Here is a 26,242-nt window from a genome sequence, read left to right on the forward strand (position 1 = left end):
TTTTTCTATAAGTGTTTATTTAGGTTCTATGATTACTGTAAGGGTGAAAAGAGATATGTGATGGAATCCTTTAAATGTAGCAAGTCATACAAAAATGCATAAATAAATAATTTTGGGACCCTGCATAGTTTGAGTATTTTCAATATTGTTAAATTAGAAGTGTTACAATAGGCAATCAATATGATTCATAAATTAGCAACTTTTAACGTTTTGAACATTTAACTGGAACGTTTAAAAGTGAGTCATTGGAGCAGCTCATATATAAGCAGTGCTCCAAGAATCCAGCGATATGGCATAAAACTGGAGCATTAAACACTACATGACTGATATAATAGTCACTATGAAATCAGTGGATCATCATTCATTTAACAGCCAAATTTAATTGCTTGGTTTATGTGTTTGGTTTGAGTTTTATGTTTGGTCTATGCTTGATTTTATGTGGCACACAGTGACCCCTCCCTTCTCTCACCAGCCTCGTTTCTCTGTCCATTTCCTTGATAAAACCAAATACATGAGGTCAGAGTGAAGGTTTGACCTGAGAAGTTCAAGTGCTAGGTGCTCACAAGGGAGTCCAGAATACAGTGGGGTGTGTGGAGCTTTTGGGCGGAACTGGAATTTATGAACGGTTAATTCAACCGTTTGTTTTCTCTACACAGTATAAAATGTTTCAGCACTGCTGTTACTGTCACTGTTTTTCTCCAGTTGGAAGATTTTGTTACAATGCCTTTGATAACATCAGCATGTTAGCATCCTACTGCCCAAAACCTATTTCCTGTGAGAAAAATGGAGGATACCGAAAACTTTTCAATTTTTGTTTGTGTATATGTCCTTATGAAATGAGATTCCTGTAATGTCTAAAAACATTTCATCAAACTTTTTAACTTAATTAATGCAACTAACTCCCATTTTTTGAGGAGCCTCTTGTTCATGTCCTGTTTTTAGATCCTATTTTTAGTTTTGGCTTCTTCTAAACTGGCTTTTCTTTGTCCTCAGGTACAGGAGTCAAACTCGGAGGAGGAGAGTCAGTGTTGCGCGGTGAAGCTGATCTTCCTCGGTATCGTAGATCAGAGGTTGGCGATGGTGACTCTTCCAGAAGTGCTCCTTCTAAGGACTTCGCAGTGATAGACAACATGTAAGAACATTTCAATTTTCTCACGGTTCAACTTAACAAAGACATAAGCTGTTCGTTTGGTGATAGAGCATGCTCGAAATTATTTCTAAGCTGTTTTTTAATTGTATATGTTTTTATTGGAAAAGTCTGAAGAGAATTCACACAACAATTTTCACTTTATATCCCTACAATAGTTAACTTACAATATTGTGGCTAAATCATTAACATACAATAAGCATTACCATGATTGCTCAAGGCTCCCTAGTATGCTGCAAAACCCAACCACATGGGTAATCTTACCTGGTTTTCAGCCAAAGCTTGTTTAGCCATGTAATGTTCTCTCTTTATCTTTATCTGCACATCCTCCGGAATGTCTGGCACCATCCAGTCAATCATGCGGCTGATCAGGAACACCACATGCTGAAATGTAACCATGAACAGAATGAAAGAGGAAATGTCTTTGCTACATTAGAGAGGTTAGTAACAGGTAGATTAATGCAAATATGAAGAAAATAAATAGTCCCACTTTATATTACATGGTTCTAATAACTGTGTAGTTACACATGTATAACATATGCAATAACAATGCAACTACTGATGATTTAGTCAATGTTACAGATTAGTCAATGTTACAGATTTACAGCCTGTGTAATTACACATGTATCAACTTCAGTTTTGACTTATGTACTTACACAAATGTATCCTTTTGATACATTACAAAAGTCTTTTTCAGCAGTTAAAGAAAGAATTTTCCTATAGTGTAGTGATAAAGTTGCACTTTATAATAAGTGGACATTTCCTGTGTAGTTGTTATATAGGTACTATGTAATAATGGAGTGGTAATATAGACATTGCTTTGGGGGTAATGCAACACACTGTCACATTACAGAATGGTTCAAAGTTGAAACTTGTTACATTGTCACAGCACTGGCAACATAAATGCTACAGTGTAAGTAATGTTTTAATGTTATTACATACTTCCTTTTACTCCTGGAAAAGACTTCTAAAAAAACAACTGCTGTTCCAATATTTTATGCTTATGGGTTTTACTCTGTTATGACTGTTTTCCAACATCACTTTATATCTTAGAATTTAACAGGCTGTTCCTCTCAATATGCCTTCTTAATGTGCCTGATTACAAATGTAATTACATTCATGTTGTTACCCTTGTGTAATTATATGGGAGAGAATAGGCTGTTACAACTACTAAGAAATACAGTTGTGTATTTAAATGAGGCAAAAAAGTTGATATCCATGTATAATTACATAAGGTGTCCTGTTATCCATGTGTAACAGGACTTAATCACTATTAATTACATTGTTGTTGCATATGTTGTTAACATGTAACTACACAGTTATAAGAGAATCCTAAATAAATTGGGACCAAATAAATTGCTTATGGTATAATAAGGACCTTGTGTATACCAGTTATTCTGTTACCTTCTATGGTATGGGAGGAATATAATGGGATTGCAAACATTTAAATGTACTTTAAAGGTAAGTTAATTACCACAAATTTCAATTCAAGCAGTATAAGCATATTTGAATCTATCTTGACTTACACCGTCTAAAAATACAATCCAACTGCAATTAATGTCAATGTATTTTCACTTCATAACTCACACGACTCTCTTGGTTATACGGACAGTTCAGTGCTGCACATATCAGCCTACCTCAAATATAATGACGAACCCCAGCCGAATAGCTAGAAGGTTATAGTACTCAGGAGTGTTATGTCCCTTTTCATCTCTGAAGCCTCGATACCTGAGGATGAACATCATACTCTTCAGATCACTCATCGCCATTTCCTTGATCTTCATAAGCAACACACACCACAGTTGGTTTGCTTTTACTTTGCTCAGTTGCCGCATTTGTTTGACAACAAGAAGTTATTTTAGCTATAAATTGTATATAATGAAATAAAGGAGTTTGAAGTTGTATGTAAACATTGTCAAAGTTTTAAATTATACCGTCTCCTACCCAGTCCATACAGCCCATATATGAAAACTATACTGCAAAACCAGCCTATTTTGAACTCACAGTTCTGTGACAGAATGTGAATAAATTCATTTACCTACATCCACCTATTTTGATTTTTACATATGTCCACCTATATATCCCCACCCATTTATATTGAAGTTCTAAGCAGTGTTGTACCTGAGGGCAGTCAAATAGGAAAGGGTTTGTTTACATATATCAAAAATGTAGGATATGGACCCTTGACAGAAACATCCACAAAATGCCAAGATGATTCATCACTTAACCATCTATCACTGCCAGCATCATTAGAACAGCCTCATCACCTGCACTGTATGTCACTCTGGGTGAAGTTGTTGGGGGCTACAGAAAGAGTAAAATCAATATAGCCTCGCAGACTTCCCTCAGTGGTGTAGCGGTAGTAAAGGCGTGGCAGGAAGTCAGACGTGAAAGCAATCAAGAAAGCCTAGCAAAAGGAACAGGAAGTTAAACATGAATAAACCATTAATACCACATTAACATTTCTTTAGCTGCTCCACTAATTATGTTTACAGTTGTCAAAGCCACAACAAAGACTTTCTTAAGAAAACCAGTCAATATTTCCCAGGAGACACTTCAAAAAACTGGAAAAGCTTCATAGAAAAGACAGCAATGACTCATTCTACGCTCAGCAAATTAAGCAAAAGGGTTGACTTAGGTTTGACTATGTTGTTTTTGAGTAAGTCATTCATTCTTGTCCATATTACATAAATCAAAGTACTATTAGACTGAGTGGGAATGTGTGGAATAATTAGGAAAGAATGTTACTTGATGATAGTTTTGTAATTGAAATTGAAACTGATAATGAAGCAGAAATGCTTACATTGCTGATCACAGCCAGATAAGTGATGACCTGTAGGATGGTAAACCAAATTCCAATGTCCTGTGCTCGTTCCGCCACAGGCCTGCGGTATTCACAAACAAATTTCTGTGCATCCAGGCGAACCTCCACCCAGTTGTTCACCAGGGCAAATAAAGGTGCCAGAGGACAGGCGGCCACAAAGATTGTAATGAAACCAAACTGCAGGACTGGAAAAAGGAGGAGTAAATTAGAATTTTACAAAAAATATATTGTTATACATACTTTTAAAAAGTTTAACTATGACATTTTCTTAAGTTCAACCTCACTGCTTCAAAGCTACTGCCTTAGACAAGCCAGAATTACTTACCACAAGACATTCCGATTTCATGAAAAGTGTGGTGTTATGTTTATCGTAATAACTGGGATTATTTAAATCATTTGCTTATAACAAATTCTTATGTCATGCAATATCATTTAACTGATTTATTTCAGTTTCAAGGCCTGAAAACTTTAAATATGTTTTAAAATGTAAGAATACTTTGAGGTCTCACCCATTTCCAGATATTCATCAAACAGGCCTTCACATACTAACAGCTCATAGTCCGTTTCCCAGGGTGACACGTTATCTTGTTCATTTGCCCCTTTCTCTCTATGAGCCAGATTAAACTTCCGCTTGTGCCACCATGTCTTCATCTTACTGAAGGGGGAGAGGACAGGAGACATTCTGAGGCATTCTGAGACATATAATAGGATCTAAAAGTCTGAGACCACTGTTGAAAAGGCTTCTATTTTGCATTTCTTTCTAATTTTATACAAATTTCTTTATTATAAATTCTATCATCATATATTATCAGCAGTTTTCTAATCATGTGTTATGAGCAAAACAATTTGATTTAAACGTAGAATCTTTGAAATAGAGCCATGAATTTCAGAATGTCTTAGTATTTGGTACAGTATGTGCCCCTTTTGTTTTAATGATAGCACTTTAGCCAGTATTCCACATTTGTGTAAAAGCCTCTGATGAGAAGATTAAATGCACATGAAAGCCGTTTGAACACATGCTTCACATGTGTAAGCGATAAGACAGATAAATCGGATTTTTTGCACAAAGGCCTTACAGGAATAGTTCAGTGCAAACTAAACTAAACTAATTTACTCAAGTTTTACCCTAAATGTAAACCACCAGTCAAAACATATTTGGAGTCCAAATGTTGTTTATTTAGTTTAGAACTAGTGCAGTAAGGCTAATGTTGCTAACAAACACTAGAACTCAGTCATCACCCACTGTAAATACAACACAAAAACTTCTCTCAAACCGTATCCAGGGCTTCAGATTTTACAATTTTTTAGGTTGTTCAGAATTGTCAGTGTGGTTTAGAGTACAGTATCTCAGTAGACTCGCTATGAGCTGTAAAATGAACAACAAAAATGAACTTCACTGCTACAGGATTTCAAACACCAGGACTGATTTTAGGTCAGTTTCCACTTCAGTTATGATACCTATTATCACAAATACTGATTCTAGATCAGCACTCCTCCTCCTGAGGTGGTTTGTAAAAACAGACCCAGTCTATAATGACTGCCCGCAGCATTAAATGGTTAATATGTTAGCAAAATCATTCAAAATAGTTTGGTGTCAAATTTTCAGTTCTAGAGAAACGTACAGTGTCAGAATTGTTCACAGTGATGGTGATAAGAACCAGTCACCTGAGGAGTTTAACACCACTAAAAGCTCATTCATAGAAAGTCATTATATTAAATATATCTGCAATATCTGTGGCGGCACGGTGGCGTGGTGGGTAGCTCTGTCACCTCACAGCAAGGAGGGCCTGGGTTCGATTCCCCGGGCGGGCGACCAGGGTCCTCTCTGTGTGGAGTTTGCATGTTCTCCCCGTGTCTGCGTGGGTTTCCTCCGGGTTCTCCGGTTTCCTCCCACAGTCCAAAAGACATGCAGTCAGGCCAATTGTGTAAAATGATCAAATTGTAAGTCGCTCTGGATAAGAGCGTCAGCCAAATGCCGTAAATGTTAAATGTATCTGAATACACTGCCTGGTGTCTGCGTCATTGGTTTACAGTAGTTTTGTGGTGAAGTTTTGGCTTAAAATGTATTTTTATCCATTTATTTTAATCTGTCCAGCGTGGAGAGACACATGCAGAGCATTGTAAGGCAAAATAGTCCCCAAAGAACTTTAAGAACAAAGGATTTTTTCAGATTGACCACTACTTTCCCTCCATTAATTTAACATATAGGTGTTCTGAGAATACATGTAGAATACATCACCACCACTTTCAATAGATCTGAGTAAGTAAGTGTCTATACTATGAACCACTTTACATCAAAACACCCTGAATTTTTATACAGCATTTCAACACAGAATTATAAAAAAATATATATCTTTTTTAAATCAGTGGAATTTCGGAATTTCTCTTTGATGAAGACCTTGATGTTTTTGAACAGTTGATGATTTAATTTTACAGAAATAATTTGGGTTATTTGGGTGACAGGTGAGTTCTAGTGTTTGTTACCAATGTTAGCCTCAAAGTTCCAGTTCTGGAGTATGTGGAAAATTGTATAATTTTGATGAACAATTCAAGATCCCTGGACCCTAGGATTCATTTGCCCAAAGAATCTATATCCTATACCTTATATACACCACAGATCTGGCTGGCTCCCATATATTGTGCCTTGAAAAAGCTGCCCAAGCTGAAACACTTCTTATAGCTTCGGAGTGAATGGGCAAGGAGGGTGTATGATGTGTGACATTACAATAATAAATACAAAAATAAAAAGCTGTTTCACAGCTTAGTTTCTATATATAGACTGTGCGGACTGGTGAGTATACAGTAGTTTAAAAACTTTTGCAATGTTTATGTACTACTCTTTTATTTAAAAAGTGAGATTTTCTGTAACAGGGGCCCTTTAAATTTTAATAGTGGCTTAGAAATAGTGGTGAATCTTGAAAATTTCTTCCTCATTTTATGTCAGTCAACTCTTCTTTGTTATAAGTTCCAAAATGTTTTGTGATTTATTTCTATATTTAAATAAAAAATTTAATGTGCTCTCAGACTTTTAAACCCCACTTTTAATACTGAAAATTATTTTTTTTGTTTTAAAAAGTATGAAAACTTACGGAAAAATAAACTCTTGAACATTGTTGATGATTTGTTTGCCTACCATGATGACCAATAACTCTTGAGCAAGTTCAATAAGACATCCAGAAGCGCCACACTGTAGAAAATATTATGATATGACAAGAGCAACATGAAGAAAGCTGAGTAATAGATAAGTATGCAGACAAGCAGGCAGACAGACAGATAGACAGATGTGTCTATACTCACATCCTCATTTCGGACCCCAAAAAGCATGTTGTAATTTCCAGGGTATCCAACAAACCTTAAGAACATCAGATGAAATCAACTGTCTGTATTATTTTGACACGGCCTGTACACTGTTTGATGAATACACACCTGCCTTTGAAAAAAGCTATGTAAACAGGAGAAGAGTAGAAGTTGACAAACTGGAAGATGAACACCTTAAGGATGAAGGCGTCTTCATATTTAGTCTGAGTGCGGTGCATTTCTAGTGGTGGAAAAGTAAATAAGCATTAGATTTGCATGATCAAGTAGAACCAAAAAGATTTACACATGGTTCCATGCTTTCTTACCCCATCGGGTCAGGATATGGGCTAGATATGTGTAGACCTTAGACAGCAGTAGGATCACCACCAAGTTTAACACAGAGCCGGTGAGACTTGCTATTCTCCCAGCCTATGGAAGAGACAGAGACCAAAGCACGATCTACACAACCAAGAATGTTATTTAACAGGGATCTAACATTGCATAGGTGTATTAAAAGAGCCACATCTAGCATTTATTTGGGTTAAACCATTAAACTACAGACTTATTATTCTTTTACTAGTCTTATGACATTAGGTAACCACTCTAAATTATTAGGTAATGTATGGTTATAAGAATGGGGAACTGAAGTGTGGGACCATAAGCATAATAATAAGCCATTTCTTTTAACAAACAGCAGTTTTCCCAAGCATTCTATTGAATTCACTGACAAATCAAAGTTCTTTCACTGTGCAATGTCAAAACTGGTTTGTCACAGAGCATACTGGGATTGTTCACTAAAGGGTCTGTTAAGACAATCACAATGTAGTTAAACATTTGTCATAAACTTGAAGATTATGATATGGTCAAAGATACTGGCCTTAATAAACTTACAGAGAATATAAAAAAGGCATTTCGGGACTTGGAGATGATGATGCTCAGGATGCTCCGGTAGAGGATGATCGCTAATAGAAATATCAAAACGACAGCAACCTGCAAAGATAAACCTCAAAGAAATAAACATGTGACATGTCCTTTACCACAAGATAAGCAAGTTCAGTTCCATGTCATGTTCTGGTTTACCATGATAATGATGACCATGTTGCCAGTCACAATGCGTCTACAGCGGCTGGTTTCTGGGAAATGAGGTTCCTCTGCACCAGTCACAGGATTGCGAATTGTTGTGGGTGCCATGGCAGTGAACTCCGGCCTTGGCCTTTCCTACAATTAAAATGGATTGTGTGAAACCCAGCTGTACAGCGCATGTAAAAAGTCTACACACCCATGTTAAAATGCTCAATTTTTGTCATAGAAAATCAGACCAAGATGAATCATTTCAGATTTTTTCCACCTTCAATCTGGCCCATAATCTGTACAATCCCATTGAAAAAAAAACTGAAATCATTCAGAAAATAAAAAAGCTCGTGTTAAACAGTAGTCAGTACACTGCCATCATTTAAAGTGATTAACCCTATATAAAGTTCAGCTTTACAGCAAAAGCCATGGGCCATAAAGAGCTTACAACATATTAAAGGGATCTGATTGTTGAAAGGTGTCAGTCAGGAGAAGGGTACAAAAAAAGGCATTAAATATACCATGGAACACAGTGAAGACGGTCATCAAGAAGTGGATTAAATTTGGGACAACAGTGACATTACCAAGAACTGGATGTCCCTCAAAAATTGATGACAAGACAATAATAAATTTGGTTTGGGAGGCTGGCAAGAGGCCTCCAGTAACATTAAAGTAGCTGCAGGAATTTTTGGCAAGTACTGGTTGTGTAAAGCTTGTGACAACAATCTCCTACATTCTTCATATGTCTAGGCTGTGGGGTAGGGTGGCATGACGGAAGCCTTTTCTAACAAAGAAAAACATCGAAGCCCAGCTATGTTTTTCCAAAACCTGCATCAAGTTTTCCAGAAGTATGTGGGAAAATGTGTTTTGGTCTGAAAAGACCAAGGTTGAACTCTTTAGCCACAGATTTCAAAAGGTTGGGGGCTGTTTTTCTGCAGCTGGAACCATCCATCCATCCATCCATCCATCCATCCATCCATCCATCCATCCATCCATCCATCCATCCATCCATCCATCCATCCATCCATCCATCCATCCATTCATCCTTCCATCCATCTATCTAAAGCACATAAATATCCAATTCTGATACTAGGCTAAATTTCATTTTCAAAAATACCATCTGTTGAGTATTTCTCTTAACTATGCTATTTGCAGCTGTGGTACTAAGTTTAAGTTTTGTTAGTATTAGATTCTTCTCTAGTACACTTTATTCAGTTTCTCAGCCATTAGCTCTTATAAAATACAAAACCCACACTAATGCCTCAGATTTGCACTACTGATTTATCTTGAATTATTCCATAAGGCCAATGCACAATGAATGCATCGATCAACATTGTGTAGCAGATACAGTACAAAGTGCATGTACAATACAGAGAATGCACTGCACTGAAAACACATACAATTTTTTAGACAATTTAAAGTCAATTGGTTCATTTCCAACCCAAAATCTACTTGGAATTTCTGCCCAAACAATATTTTCCCAAGATTAGGCTGTTTACCTTTTATGTTAATGTGCCACTGCAATATTAATAAATTACCATGCAAACTTGCAAATTTTTATAAACAAATCCTTTTGGCATGGTTACTTATTTTTAAACATAATTTCTCCCATCATAGATGTTTTATATGGAATAAGTGTGATCTTCTTCTTCTTCTTTCAGCTGCTCCCTTTAGGGGTCGCCACAGCAGATCATCTGCCTCCATCTTGCCCTATCTACCGCCTCCTCTACTTTTACACCAATCTTCTCCATGTCCACCTTCACTACATCCATAAACCTTCTCTGATGTCTACCTCTTCTCCTTCTACCCGGCAGCTCCATCTCCAAAATTCTTTGACCAATATATCCACTATTCCTCCTCAACACATGTCCAAACCATCTCACCCTGGCCTCTCTGGCTTTATCTCCAAACTGCTCCACCTTCACTGTCCCTCTGATCTGCTTATTTCTAATCTTCTCCATCCTTGTCACTCCCAACAAAAATCTCAGCATCTTCATCTCCGCCACCTCCAGCTCAGCCTCCTGTCTTTTAGACAGAGCCACAGTCTCCAAACCATACATCATAGCAGGACGCACTGCTGTCTTGTAAACCTATCCTTCTGTCACATATCAGCCCTGACACCCGTCTCCACCCACTCCATCCTGCCTGCACCCTCTTCTTCACCTCTTTTCTACAATGTCCATTGCTCTGAATGGTTGACCCAAGATATTTGAAGTCATCCACCTTTACGACCTCTACTCTTTGCATCTTCACCTTTCCACCTGCCTCCCTCTCATTCACACACATGTATCTTGTCTCTACTGACCTTCATTCCTCTCCTCTCCAGTGCAAACCTCCACCTCTCCAGATTCTCTTCCACCTGCTCTCTACTCTCACCACAGATTACAATGTCATCTGCAAACATCATGGTCCATGGAGCCTCCTGCCTGACCTCATCTGTCAACCTTTCCATCACCATTGCAAACAAGAAGGGGCTCAAAGCTGATCCCTGATGTAACCCTACCTTCACCTTGAAACCATTTGTCACTCCAACTGCACACCTCACCACTGTCTCACTATCCTCATACATGTCCTGCACTACCATAACATACTTTTCAGCTACACCTGACTTCCTCATACAGTACCACAGTTCCTCTCTTGGCACCCTATCATATGCCTTCTCTAGATCCACAAAGACACAATGTAGCTCCTTCTGACCTTCTCTGTACTTCTCTACCAACACTTTAAATACAAAAATTGCATCTGTGGTACTCTTTCTGGGCATGAAACCAAACTGCTGCTCACTGATCTGAACCTCTCGCCTTAGCCTTGCTTCAACAACTCTTTCCCATACCTTCATGGTGTGGCTCATCAACTTTATACCTCTGTAGTTACTGCAGCTCTGCACATCACCCTTGTTCTTAAAAATGGGGACCAGTACACTGCTTCTCCACTCATCAGGCATCCTCTCACTCTCCAGGATTTTGTTAAACAACCTGGTTAAAAACTCCACTGCCTTCTCTCCTAAACATCTCCATACCTCCACAGGTATGTCATCTGGACCAACTGCCTTTCCATTGTTCATACTTTTTAAAGCTGCCCTCACTTCCACCTTACTAATTCTCTGCACTTCCTGATCCACTATTTCTCTAATTCAATCTTCTATTTAATAGCAATGTTCTATTGCTTATTGAGTCATTTCATAATTTAATTCTCAGGGACTCCTCTTCAATTATTATGAGTTCTCATCCACCTATAACATCCCTGTGACTCAGAAAGAATACACTATTTTTATGTATGCCATACCTCTAGGTTTGGTTATGCTATTGAAAAGTATAAAAACATTATATTATAAAAACATTATAATTATTTCATATGGAATATCTTATTGGCTGAATTTTGTGGCCTACACAGAATGGGGGAAAAAGTTTGGACTATTCCTTTCAAAGATTTTATCACAATTACAATAAGAGAAATCAATTACAAATTACTGCACTCAATTTATCCTTCTAAACATTTCAAACACTTAAAAAGATATTAATATTATCATATGTATGCTTGTGTAGAAGCTGTATCACATTTTTTTTGTAATTGTACTCACTGTTATCTTTTGGAAATCCTTTTTTATGTTTATTTGACATTTGTAATAATTTTTCTTTATTTTACAAACAAATTTGTTTTTTAATATCTGTAAAGGAAGAGAAAAAGAATATTTTATCATTAACCTTCTTATACTTTTTGTACAAGTTCACATTCACAAAAGTAAATTTAACAGCAAACGGTCGCTTTTTTATTTTTGAACAAGAAATTAAACGTTATCTACAAAATGTTTCTGCATCAAACCACACTAAAGCAATTTAGGAGTCTTTTTTGCTTTAGTGTGGTTTGATGCAGAAATATTTAGAATGATAAATTGAGTGCAGTAACTTGTAATTCATTCCTTTTTAGTAATTGTGATAAAATCTTTGTCCCTGAGAATTAAATGATTGAGTAAGCAATAGAACAATGTTATTAAACAGTTTTTTAAAAGAAGATTGAATTATATTTGCAAAGGATATCACACTTATTCCATAAATATTTATGATGGGAGAAATTATGTTTAAAAATAAGTAACCATGCCAAAAGGATATGTTTAGGAAAATTTGCAAGTTTGCATGGTAATTTATTAATATTGTAGTGGCACATTAATAAAAAAGGTAAACAGCCTAATCTTGAGAAAATATAGTTTGGGCAGAAATTCCAAGTAGATTCTGGGTTGGAAAAGATCTGATCCAATTGATTTTAAATGGTCTAAAACAATTTAATTTATGTGTTTTCAGTGCAGTGCATTCTCTGTATTGTACATGCACTTTGTACTATATCTGCTACACAATGTTGATCGATGGATTCAATGTGCATTGGCCTTATGGAATAATTTAAGAGAAATCAGTAGTGCAAAAATGTCAGCAGAGTTGTTGGTGATTCAAAAGTGCTTTAGCCTTGGAACCAGGGCCTGCTTTGGCATTACAGTGACAAGATGTGAGGCATTAGTGTGGGTTTTTTATTTTATAACAGCTAATGGCTAAGAAACTGAATAAAGTGTACTAGAGCTCTGATATGCAGACAATTAGAGGAGTAATAGAAGTGAGAGCTAAAGTAACAGACATGAGCTGAAAGCAAAAGAATCTAATGCTAACAAAACTAAAACTTAGTACCACAGCTGCAACTAGTATAGTTAAGAGAAATACTCAACAGAATTTTTGAAAATGAAATTTAGCCTAGTCTCAGAACTGGATATTTATGTGCTTTAGATAGACACTTGGCTCTCTGCCTAAATCAATATTTCCTTATTAAAGTGCAGATGGACTTTACTGACCAAAGTGATCAACACTGACTGCTGGTAAAATACTACTTTAAAGGTTTTCCATAGATTTGCAATTTACAAAGAACTGGACAGTCATCAGGTCATTAATTAGTTTGATAAATGTGTAATGCCCTGAAAAACAAATGCACCCCTTTTCATCCGCAATTTTGTGGCTGAAAAACAAGTTAGCAAAGATGAAGCCTTAATGAAGCCTGTTTGTTGTGCACTGACACTGTGCCCACTGCCTGAATGGTAATTTCCACTGTCCCCAAGAGGAAAAAAGCCTCAGGCCATTATACATCTGCAAGGTACCAATTACTAAGTCAAATTACAGGGTGATTAGATTACAACATGAACATATTTATAAATCTGGGCACTGTATGTCTTCTACATCATGATGACTGCAAAGAAGCTCTTGCTCTGAATAACTTTAAACACATATTTGATATTTCAAATAGAGCACTATTCATGATATTTCATATAAAGCACAAGTCTTTACTCTCAGTCTTGCAGAGCTACAGCAAAGGTCCATAGTTTTGTGTTTTCCTTTTTTGTAACAAACCATATTTCATTCATTCAGGGCTTAGTATTTAGCTGACTGGTAAGATCAGCTGTGTTAGACTTTTCAATCACATTCAGGCCAAAGAATGAAGAACCATAATGTAGAATTACTTTTCCCATTGCCTTTGGAAACAACTACGTGATTATCTAGAGAGCCTTTTTTAACTCTTTCCTTACCTCACTCTCCTCAAACTCTGAGCAGTCCCACCGATGCGACAGGACAGCACAGGTGCGTTTCCAGTACTCCAGGAATGTGACCGCCCATAGAGACATAAAAATACTGAAGAAGACTGTTCCTCCATTGTCAAACAATATACCAGCCTGTGACAAATAGACACATTACAGTTACAGTACATGGCTCATTGCTTTTCTACTGTATTTATTTTAGAAGGTTTCTGACTAGGAATGGGGAATATAATGATATGTTAGCATTATCATAATAAATTACAGAACTGTGCAAACGTCAGAAACCATCCTTCATTATTTAATTTCCAGTCAAAACATCCATTAAATACAAGTGATTACTTTTCCAGGAGAACTGTTTGAATAGATTCTATGTAAGATAATGAAGCTACATAATAAAGTTAAGGGAAAATTAGTGAAAAAGAGTTTCCATTATTTCACTAGAGAAAATGGGACTCCTAACAACCATGCAAATAGGAAAAATCAAGCTTGTTCCAGATCTGAAAACATCCACAGGTGTTTCTGTCCATCCTTTCACTGTGAGTAGACAACACTATAAGTCTGAAAGAATGTGCAGCCTTTCAAGAAGAAAAGGAAGGAGACAAAAAGTGTGGTAAAACATGCCTGCATTATATTTAATTGTAGAGTCTTCTGTGTAAAGTTCTGCAAAATATATGTTTTCAGTTTTTTCCTGATGCTGAAAAATCTTGTGTTTAATGGCCATTTTTGAAAAGACATTTAATAAATGAAGTGTGGTTTCTGATTTTTGCACAGCACTGTACACAATGATACACTTGTCTGTATAAATCATTATACATCATCAGTTCTTCTGGATCAGCGAACAACTGCATGTATCATGGAAAAAAATACAAATACACAGACAAAGAACAAGTGTATAGTAACTGCACAGATTGCAAAAGAACTTCATAGGATGTCAGTCCATTATCTTATTTTATTAAAGTATTTTTAGCCTTTTTCTTCTCAAATACTTTTAATATTGCAAATGCAGAATAAAAAATCGTTATTATAGTTATTAGTAGCCTTAGTAGACTCTGAAAAACTAAATATTATAATACACTGAGATACTTGATATATTTTTACCATATCGCCCACTCTTATTTCGGTTAATAATTAGTTTATTTCTGATTACTCACTCTATATGTGTAGCAGATGCTGGAGAGGTTCCAAGAGCTGCAGATGTCGCAGAGTGGACACATGACAATGTTGTTGCCATTGCTGCAAACCTCATGCCTACATATCAACACAGGTCAGAAAGGCAGAGGGTCACAATTAGGAAAGGGACAGTATGCTTTGGGCTGGAGGAAAGCATCAATGGCACTTACGCTGGGACATCAGTGACCATAAGCCAGATTCCAAATAAAGACAAGAGGAAGCCCACGACTGCAGCAGGAAGTAACCAGCCTGTGTAGAACCCTGGGTGGGAGAGAGAGAGAGAGAGAGAGAGAGAGAGTGAGAGAGTGGCTTCGGATGTTGAAAATATAGCTGACAAAAGCTTAAAAGTAGAACTGGGTGGAGTAAAACTTGTCAAACAATATTTACACCTAGATAAGGGTTATAGGCCTACAGGACACACCTTACAAGTATCAGCACCTACTCTGTTTCAGTGAAGCATGGCGCCATCAAAGGTTTAGCCAATAATCAAAATTAGATGATTTTCCCAGTGTCCCAAATGTAGTCAATCAAGTTTGGTTACTGAAGTTTGCATCTTTAGTTTTGCACTGATGCTACAGGGCTTGCCTCAAACTGCATCAAGCTGTTAAGTAATCTCAAATAGATGTCTTTATGAAGTTTCTGTCACTGTATGATATAATATTATCAATAAGCACTATCATATCCAGCACACTGGATAGCTAAAAGAGTAGTAGCACCCACTTTGTATGTACTTTTTCCATGTTTGTAGATAACAGTATGCCATGCATTATCTGTTCCAATTTCCTTATTCAGTTTGAGTGTGCACACTTTAGGTGTGCATACATTGTGTCATTACAGTCATACCCAGCCAGGCGAAGTAGAGCGCCACCTTCTCGCCGAAGTATTCACGAATGTGGTCCAGAGGCTGGTACTTTTTCCAGCAGGCCCAACGTGCCCAGTATTGATACAGGATCTGCCTCATGCTCAAAGATTCAGGATCAGCTGGAGCTCTGGGCATTTGATATGGACCCTTACAGCAACAGTAAATATAGTGGTTTAAATTTTTGTGTATTTCACAGTGAATAGCTGGTAAGTGCAGAATCACCTACACGGTTAATATAAAGATACTGATATTGAAATTAATAATAAATATGAAGTTCCTACTGGGGAATGGCAAAATGGGTGTATATATGAAGGTATACACTCTTAAAAATGGTTCTTCAAGATCTTTAGTAAAGGCATTGGTTCTGTATAAAATCATGAATACTCAAAGGACCATTTGAATGCATAAATAGATCTCTGCATGGTCAAATGGTTCTTCACCATGATGCACAGAGAGTTGTATATGGTTAATTAAAGAACCCTTTTAAAATGGTGCTATACAGCACCAAAAAGGATTCCACTATTGTTACAAGTTAAATAACCTCTTTTCAGTACTATATAGAACCATTTCTTGATAAGAGTGTATTTATGATAGTATGTTAAATTATTTAATTTTTTTCACTAAATGCATTCTATGCAAATATAACTGCACTCTTTAATTAATATTAGTAAACTCTCTACAAGTTCAGTCTCTGTCGTTAGTTTGGTTTCTTGTCATGTCATTCCATGCCTGCAGTTCACATGAATGTAAAAGACATTTACTGCTTTTATACAATTGAGTGGGAAATCATCTTTCATTTATACCATTATTGTTTCTCATGTGTATAGTGCAGTGTTTCTTTATGACAGTGCAAAAGAAGAATTTTTTTGTTATGTACACAAAATGTGCCATAAAGTATTCCACATAAAAGTCTGCATCCCAAACCAAATACTACAGCACTAAATAGTACATACAAATTTGTGCCCAACCATTAGAATTATTATTATTAATTAATAATAATTATTATTAATGTAGTATGTAAAATATGTGCTAAAGACTCTTACCTCATGTAAGGGATAAGCAGCAGTAAATATCTTTTCACTGACCAGCCGTGCTATTCCAACCTCTCCCCTCTTCAATGCACCATATGGCGTCCTAGATAATATCTCATACAGCTGTGGGATGATTGCAGAGGTCACTTTACTCCTTTTAGCACAAAACTTGCTGAAGGAAAACTGCTATACTGCTCCAAAAATACTATATAAATAAACATCATATATTATTTATAGCAGCTTTTATATGTTAAAATGTTGCTGTTTTTTTTACAATGCAAGAAACATGAAGAACAGTATTTGAAAAAAAAACAGGGAATAAGGGAAATAAAAGCACTTCAAAAGAAAGGAAGACTTAAAAATAAAAAAAGAGTAACAGAATGACATTACTTAATTAAATATTAATTAATTTAAGCTATTCAGGATAAAGTGAGTATTTGCTAACTGTGCCTACCAATTTAGCAAGTCATTACTGTTGGAAGCAAAATCTTGTTTATATATTTTTGTCATTTTTTTTCCCATAGTTCAAAAATGCCAGAAGTCATTTACATTGTATTGAAAATTTCATGTTGAATGGACCAATATAGATAGATAGATAGATAGATAGATAGATAGATAGATAGATAGATAGGCATGAGCACACAGTGCTTGAGCCACAGTATAATGATGGATGTAATACACCTGGCCCAAAATTTGTGATAATTAGCTTAGACTTATTTACATGTCATTCTAACCATATGTAGATGCACAGTGAAACAAACTGGTATGTCCTCAGAGCTAAAGTGCAATATGTAACAGGACAAGACAGTACATAAGGACTAACTGTCCAAATTTGTGCTTAGCAGTATAAACATAACACTTGGTCAACAGTAGTACAGTGACAGCTGCAGGGGTAAACACTGCCTATTGCCTGGTGTCTCTAGTCACAACAAATTTGGTCGCTAAAAAAGCACAGCTTGTGGCCCAAATGGATTTTGTGTGTGTGTGTGTGTGTGTGTGTGTGTGTGTGTGTGTGTGTGTGTGTGTGTGTGTGTGTGTGTGTGTGTGTTTGTCTTTTGATGAACCAACAGACCATTCAAATTTTCACATGTTCATGAATATCCCCCATTAATAGTGTAACTACTGTTTTACATCCTCCAGCATGAGATCCAGATCCTGTTTGGTCGAACATGCATCAAATCAGATTTCATCACCAACTGGAACTACTGTGAAGTAATATTCCCTTTTCAAAGCAACACTTGACTTATTTTTTTGATGTTGGGGCATGTTTGTTAAAGGGGAATTCCAAAGTTCTGCATAATGTTGATAACTGCAGAATAGTTATAAATCAGTATTTTACCATTATAAATAAGTTTATTTGAGCCCTGCATGCACTTCTGCTCCATAAATGCAAACACATACATAAGGCCAAAACCTTATTTCAAAGCTATCAGAAAACAATGTCTCAGGCCTCAGACAGCATATGCATAACTTGTATATGTAATAGTTTTCTCTAAGGTAGCTTTTGGAAGCTTTAGATGCCTCAGACATCTGATTCCTTTCACCACCACTGTGAATAATTCTGACTCAGTAAGTTTCTGTAGAGCGCAGCACATCACATCAAGCCCCTCTGAATTACTTTGTTTATAACGTAACAATTTAATTATGCTGAAATTCGGAAAAATTCTTAACATTGGGCCACAAATGTGACTTGCTGGTCTGAAGGCCACGTGCAAATATTTATATATTATTATATATATATCTGTCTACCCTTAAACAGCAGTATAGCAACAGTAGTTGTTTTGTACCAGCATAAAACTACTCATCAATGTGATAGATAACTTAAAGTGCAAAGATCTGCAAAGTGATTAAGATGTTATAAGGTGCGTCTGCAAATAAATAAAAAAAATAAATTAAAAAAATAGAGGGTAATATGTTCATTACGATCAGATTTTCACATGTATTCAGTGTGAGTTTTGTATGTATGTGAAGCTTGAGTTCAATTAATGCATGAAGGGAGGGAGCTAATAGCTAAAACTGATTAATCAGGCTTTGTACTCACAATTTGATGTCTCTGTGTGGTCTTGAAAAACGTGTCCTTATTTTCATGGCCAAGAAACCTGCAGGTGGAAATGAGGGTGTGAAAACTGTGTAAGTGTGTGTTTGTCTTTAAGGAGTTGGTAGAGACAAATGTACTCTGTGTCAACATATTCTGTGCAAACTGAGCCTTACTTATAGGTTAACCACTTCCTATTGTCTGTTTACAGTATTATAGTTCTAAATCTGATTATTATTTCATTACATGAACAGGAAACTCCCTCATCTGTCTAAAGCAACTTCCCAATTACAGTCTCTTAGCATGCTGTTATGAAAAGGAGCCTTAATGCACCTCTTCAGCTTGTTGGTGCGGAACTGACAGGTATAGTAGTCTGGTGGAGGGTTGGGCACTTGCTGGGCCAGGATGTTCTTGATGTGTAAATACTGCAGGACATCCTCTGACCAGTTGGTTTCTTGGGTAGTCTCAACCTGTGGAGCAGATCCAGCAGAGAGAAGGAGCATCTTTAAATCCTCATATTTGGAACATATTTTGTGTGTTGAGTGAAAACAGCCTCTGCAAAGCTTTTTAGTATTTCACATATATAACTGTTGTTTCACCTGCAGTGGAACCCGAAGACCAATCTCCTCAGCATAATAGCACAACACACTCCAGGGGGCGTTCAAGAGCACATACATTGTCTTTGTCTTGCCCTGCACAACTTCTTTCTAGGAAATTAATAGACAGATTTAGAAATTTTATATTCATTTTGAGAATATAAGTGGTGGATACTAAAGCACTACATCCACTTTACTCTTTATTCATGCTCCCATCCCTTATTTCACTCTTCACTGTTCATTTGAATTATTTTCTTTACAACCTGTGCAGCTTAGACTGCTTATAACTACCTCATGGCTGTATTGATATTCAGAAATTTCTCTAAAAATAATATATACTTTTTTATTGAGTGTATTTCTATACTGTAAATATACAAAAGTGAACAGTGTAATGAAAAATAAGATAATAAATTTAACGTTCATTGAAGGTTAATTTAACAATTTAAATTTCATTCTACATTTCTAAGAGAGGACGTCAGGTTTGGTATACAAAGCATAGGAGTCCAGCTTTCCACAAAGCAAAATTTCAATGCCAGGAATCAGTTTTGCATTTTTTTCTTGATTCAATTGTACAAAATGTGCAACATCCACTGAGTAATATCTGACAACCAGTTGGTTACTCTGTCAACAGAATGATGATTTTCAGAAGGAGTTGAATGTATAATTATGTATCATCAGCATAGCTGTGAAAATTAATCTTAAATTTAAAAAGTGATGACATTACCTACAGGTTACATGTACAAACAGAGAAGCAAATGCCTTAAATTGGAGCCTTTTGGGACGCCACATATTTTATTATTCATTATTATTTTTTTATTATTATAATAAACCAAATAAATGTGAATATTTTAGTGGTCACATTTAATTATCATCACTTCATACATTTACATATATCACTGTTGATATCTTTATTTAGATTTTTTAGGGGGGTCGATTTTTGAGATTCGGAAGTACAAATCTGTGAAAAATTTATACTGAATAGATCAATAAAATTGGCCCAAAAATCTTTTTTAATTTCCTTTTGAGAATGTTTTTTTTGTCCTCCTGCAAATTACTTTTTTTTATTTTGGACTTAAAAGGTTTTGCTCTGAGAGATATTTTGGTGGAGCATCTTTAAAGAAAGAGTAGAAACGTTCACAGCACTGGAGGAAGCTTGTTCTTAGCTACATTGCTTCATTTTATATTTGGCTTCCTGACTAATTCCCCCATTTGTTTGTGATATCAGACATTGTAGAGCGGCTTAAGCTTGTAGTTGTTTAAAGGCTGAAGGCTTATACTCATGTTTGCCAAGTTAATCATCCGTAGTTTGTTACTGATGTTGTGTGCATTCTAGAGTATGAAGGTCATAGCTTGGATATGATACTTGATGTTTGACATTTAAACTCTTGGTACTGACCGTTTCTTGATGGAGGCCAGCTTTTTGTAGTCTGGACAGGTACTCTGTCCTCCAGGTCCTATGCGTGGACTGGGTGGATGATTCATCCTCTGTTTCAACAGGCTCATCCCATACTAACACAAAATCTGGGGGCAAATGCAAAAAAGATGCACAAAAAAGATGCACATTACTCTCTGTAGACAATGTAGCTAAAACATAACTGCACCGTCTACAATGTCTAGATTCAGAGTCGGCTTCCTTATTCTCCAAGCACAAGACGTGCAAGGAATTTCTCTATAGCTTCAAGTGTCAACATGAATCCTTTAAAATATAGAAAACAGAAGAAAGTATTATTTTGTACAGTTACATTGCAAGCATTCAATTTACATATAGTTCTAAAGTGCATAGTACAATAAGTACAGTTGAAGCAGTGTGTTAGCAGTGGATTTATATATTCTGTACTTTTGCAATATGTGCAATGTGTAAGGGCATATGGAAATGTGCATAATGCTTCAGATATGAAAGTCCTGTGTGTTTGTGTTATTCGTTTCTGACATATTAAATTGTGTTGGGGTGTAAAATATGTGAGTAACTGTATATTGTAACTTAGTATTCTTTAAACTCAATACTTGTACCTTTACTCAATTATATATTTCAAATCATATTTCCACTTTTATTGAGTCTGATTTTGGCACAGTACTTATATTTTTAAGTATAGTTCCTCTGTACTTTTTCCACTCCTGACAGAAGATAAGTAAAAACTGCTGAGAGAACAATGTGTCATGTTCATTAGTAAAGCTTAGCAGAATGCTGTTGACAGAGATACCACTAATGGAGAGGAAGTGAGCCCTATCTGAACATTGCACACACTGTGTTAATTGTGTGTTAACAAGAGTAACTGTTCCTATATACTGGGCAAAGGTCTGGCACATATGCATGTTGTTTAAAACAGTATGTCTTGGCAGTATGTGTTTTTTTTTTCCTGAAAGACCTCTATAGAATTGATGGAATTAAATATATATACAATATTTTTAAAAAGTAATTTAAAAGAGTTTGATTTCTCCTTGATGCTTCCTGCCATCACATGGATTTGTTCAAGAACAGCTGGTTTAATATAGTGAAGCACTGATTGGCTAAACTGGTTAGTGGATGATAACTATAATGTGCAGGGCTGCCATAAAGAAAGGTTTGGAAATGGCTAAACGAACGTGTTGGCATACATAAAATTACTGCTCATTGTATTAATGCTGTTTGTATTTATTCTAATATTAGTGTTTTTCAAAGCAAATAAACATTTACATCAAATATTTCTCATGATACTCACCAATGCGCGTGACCCCGTCACTAAACACGTTCCTGTCCTTCTGAGAAAACTGTGGAGAATGTTTACACATTTTCATTACTCATATATTATACATAATGTACTTCACACTTCAACTACAAGTGAAAGGAGAATACTTTGAGTGGTGCATTATCAAGAATATCAGACGACTGGGGGAGAGAATGTTAAAATAAATAGGATGACAATTCTTGAAGTGTTTAGGTTTTAATTGTTTTGTTTTGTGTTCTTTTTTCTTTGGCCAGTGGATTTTCCCATTCCTCCACTTTTCTAGATTGTGTTAACTAGTGAGTAAGTAACAACTGATTAACTCTTTGTTTTCTTATAATGCAGAAACCATGCAGGAGGATACACACTTACTCCTCCATCCATGGTTCCGTAGTTAGGGTCATGGAGCTCGGACAGTGTGATCAGCGTGGTGCTGTCCTCCAGTTCACTTTTCGTCTTTGTCATAGTCCCTCAGCCTCTCTTTCACTTCACCGCTGACCTCAAGAGCTCTGATTTAAGCTCAAGCTCCCTAAAACATGCCATGATAAACAGCAGACTGTAAAGCAAACACTTAAAATGCACTTTTCACTCAGTAACCACTCTCAGTGTGGTAGTTCTAAAAGCAGTATCATTGGCATCATTGCTCAGTTCTATTGCTGCTAGAACTACTGAATATGAGAATAAACACTGGTAGAGAGAATAAATAGAAGCAAGTTGATAAGGTGAGTGATTAGGATAAGTACAGTAGCAGTTGGGTCAACACCTTGGACAAAATGATCTAATTAGGGACGGTAATGGCATAACAAATATAAAGAGATCCCTAAAGGAAACACCATTTAGCACACACTCACACACTATTCCCTACACAGAGAAAACACCAAACCCCACACATGACTCTCTCTAGGGTCTGTCTGAACTCTCCATGACTCACCTTCAGCGTCACTGAGGTACCACTGATCAAAATAAGTAAGTAATAAGTAATTTCTGACAGACCTTGTTGTAGGACAAGAAAAAAATATATATTTGTTTAGTAATAATTCCTGAATAATTCATTTTTTTGCTGAATATTAGATTAATGAATAATAAGCCTTCAGTTTGAGGGGTTAATATAAGTGACTGAGCGCAGATGAGGAAGAGAGACACAAGTCTGAATGTCCAGCCCACAAATAGTGGTTCTCCTCAAAGAAAACTCCTAAACTGTCTGCATGTCTGACCTGAATATGAACATGCCTGGATATTTTTTCTGTGGTACAGCTATACATTTTATTTTAGGTTGCTGTTCTTTATCTGAAACAACCCTGAAAATGTCCAACAAAGGTAAGCATGCACTGTAAAAATAAAATAACACAGTCAGTATGTGATAAATACCACACTTGGGAGTCCAAATAAAAAAAAAAACATGTATTTCATATCATTACACTACAACCCCAATTCCAATGAAGTTGGGACGTTGTGTAAAACATAAATAAAAACAGAATATGATGATTTGCAAATCCTTTTCAATCTATATTCAATTGAATACACTACAAAGACAAGATATTTAATGTTCAAACAGATAAACTTTATTGTATTTTGCAAATATTCACTCATTTTGAATTTCATGCCTGCAACACATTCCACAGAAGTTTGGACAGGGGCATGTTTACCGCTGTGTTACATCACCTTTCCTTTTAACAACACTCAATAAGCGTTTGGGAACTGAGGACACTAATTGTTGAAGCTTTGTAGGTGGAATTCTTTCCCATTCTTGCTTGATGTGCAACTTCAGTTGCTCAACAGTCCGGGGTCTCCGTTGTTGTATTGGTCTGTACTGCAGGCAGTCTAATACCCGTACTCTTTTACTACGAAGCCACGCTGCTGTAACACGTTCAGAATGTGGCTTGGCATTGTCTTGCTGAAATAAACAGGGAAGTCCCTGAAAAAAACGTTGCTTGGATGGCAGCATATGTTTTTCTGGGTGTTGTTCTGGGTGTTGTTGAGCATTCCTCAACTTCCAAGCTTCCAGTCTTTTGTTGCCCCTGACCGAACTTCTTTGGAACGGGAACGTGTTGCAGGCATCAAATTGAAAATGAGTGAATATTTGCAAAAAACAATAAAGTTTATCTATGTGAACATTAAATATCTTGTCTTTGTAGCATATTCAATTGAATATAGGTTGAAAAGGATTTGCAAATCATCATATTTTGTTTTTATTTATGTTTTACACAACATCCCAACTTCATTGGAATTGGGGTTGTATATTTTGTTACTGAAATAATTACATTTGAAAAAGTTATGTGTTATATGTTAACAGTTTCAGCATGGTTAAATAGTTATAGATGTACACAAAGTCATTTAGAGTGTCTGATGTGAAATGCATCAATATAGAAGAACCAACCAAGTCAGAATTCTCCATAGTGGAGGTGATAGGAACCATATGTCTAATGTGTTTATTGCCTGTCTCCCTCACAGAAAGATGTTTTTTTCTTTTCAGATTTGTCATTTTTTTGTCATTATCAACATTACATGTAAAAACTCAGAAGACATGTATAGGTACACTGGTCATTTGGACAGTACATAAAATGGCTATATTTGTGTTGTAGATATAATGACCCCTAGATCCTATAACCATTGTAGAAAATTTGAAACAGAAGGTTTCTCACACCAAACCCACTCTAAAAGACTTGAATTATGCAGAAACTTGGTGGAATTACCCTTTAAAAGAATGCACATAACTGTGAAAGCAATATGCCTCACATTGACAATAACAAAAACATTCTGTTTTCTGTTGGAAATGTGGTTGCCAGATATTTTACCATTAAATTGTAGTTTTTGGACTCGATTTGTATTCATAATATGCACAAATTGCTTTCTAAAGAACAAAATTAAAAAAATGTGTACCTCCAGTTCTGGAGACCCCATGCACAGTTTGGTGCTTTCTTTCTCTAACAGGCTTGACTGAAATTGATCATTAGATGATAGTTCTCAAGTTCAGGCTCAAGTTCAAATGCCAAACTGAGTACTGTAGGTGGGCTACAGGATTGTGTTCATGTGTAATTATAATGAATTAATTATATTCTGTCTGTTGTTCGAGTGAGAAAATGCCAACATTTGCATTCTACTGACACCGCAATGAATACACCAAACCTTTAAACTCCCTTAGCCAATTTTATACACGCACTACTTGTGAATGCTCATGATTGGTTACATATTGATGACTTATTCAAATTCCTAGTGAGCTGTGGCTTATGTGGCACCAAAGCGTAACATGTTATTCTAGGGCAGATGGGTGCCAGCCATGTAAGGAGAGTGTCAATTCAGAGATCTCTCAAAACACAGATAGGAAAATCACACGACTCTCTATGTCTTACAGTTTTATAGTAAAACTGACTGTATGTAGTTGCAGTTTGGTGGTATAGGTATTATAGCTCAGTGACCAGATCAAAGACATAAAAGTCTGCTAGAATAACTCCCTTATCACTGTAGTAAACATCAGTGTTTTTCCAGTGCATGTACATTTGCTACTTATTCTGAAAAAGCTTGCTTTCTGCTCACCTTTTGACGTCCTCCCTTCCTCACCTCAACATGTCTGGCTCAGGACTTTCCTTCCCAGTACACCCTGACTGCTCTCGCTCTCTCTCTCTCTCTCTCTCTCTCCTCCAGGATATAGCACTCAGCATAGCACTTCCCCTTAGGAAGGAGGGAGGGAGGGAGGGAAAATGAGCAATGAGAAATGAAGGGAAGTTTTTGTCCTGTTTGCTCTTAAGGAGGAGTCTCCTGGTGCCCCACACACACATACACACGCGCAGACGCGCACACCCGCACACACACACACACACACACACACACACACACACACACACACACACAAATGAAGAGGAAAATGTACTAATGTGTGACAAAATGCAGATCAGAATTACAGAATTAAAAAACTTCAATATTCACACTCCAAACCAGGG

The 26,242-nt window shown here is 36.4% G+C and overlaps 1 protein-coding gene across 1 annotated transcript; it reads right to left on the bottom strand.

The window, feature by feature from the left end:
- Nucleotides 1–25,926, bottom strand: ano7 (anoctamin 7). Its single transcript, XM_017696774.2, has 24 exons — nt 25,839–25,926; nt 22,677–22,833; nt 22,302–22,350; nt 20,999–21,123; nt 19,606–19,713; nt 19,340–19,476; nt 19,013–19,070; nt 16,984–17,094; nt 15,922–16,087; nt 15,249–15,339; nt 15,060–15,156; nt 13,900–14,043; nt 8,349–8,486; nt 8,160–8,258; nt 7,595–7,697; nt 7,398–7,509; nt 7,269–7,323; nt 7,061–7,158; nt 4,481–4,626; nt 3,951–4,156; nt 3,415–3,554; nt 2,785–2,875; nt 1,412–1,531; nt 1–1,111 (listed from the first exon to the last, which is right to left on the bottom strand). Exons 2-24 carry the CDS (start codon nt 22,767–22,769, stop codon nt 968–970), a joined length of 2,631 nt encoding a protein of 876 aa, XP_017552263.1. The 5' UTR covers nt 22,770–22,833; nt 25,839–25,926; the 3' UTR covers nt 1–967.
- Nucleotides 25,927–26,242: the final 316 nt, after the last annotated feature.

This window comes from Pygocentrus nattereri, chromosome 17 (assembly GCF_015220715.1).
Source record: "Pygocentrus nattereri isolate fPygNat1 chromosome 17, fPygNat1.pri, whole genome shotgun sequence".
In the NCBI taxonomy this organism is placed as follows: domain Eukaryota; kingdom Metazoa; phylum Chordata; class Actinopteri; order Characiformes; family Serrasalmidae; genus Pygocentrus; species Pygocentrus nattereri.

Bases quoted from the DNA above. Each gene is read 5' to 3' on its own strand.
- ano7 (XM_017696774.2), bottom strand. From the start codon at position 22,769: ATGACAAAGACGAAAAGTGAACTGGAGGACAGCACCACGCTGATCACA. The intron at 16,088-16,983 runs GTAAGAGTCTTT...TGTTGCTGTAAG, and splicing joins CTGCTTATCCCTTACATGAG to GGTCCATATCAAATGCCCAG. The intron at 1,532-2,784 runs GTAGGCTGATAT...GTTACATTTCAG, and splicing joins GGTTCGTCATTATATTTGAG to CATGTGGTGTTCCTGATCAG.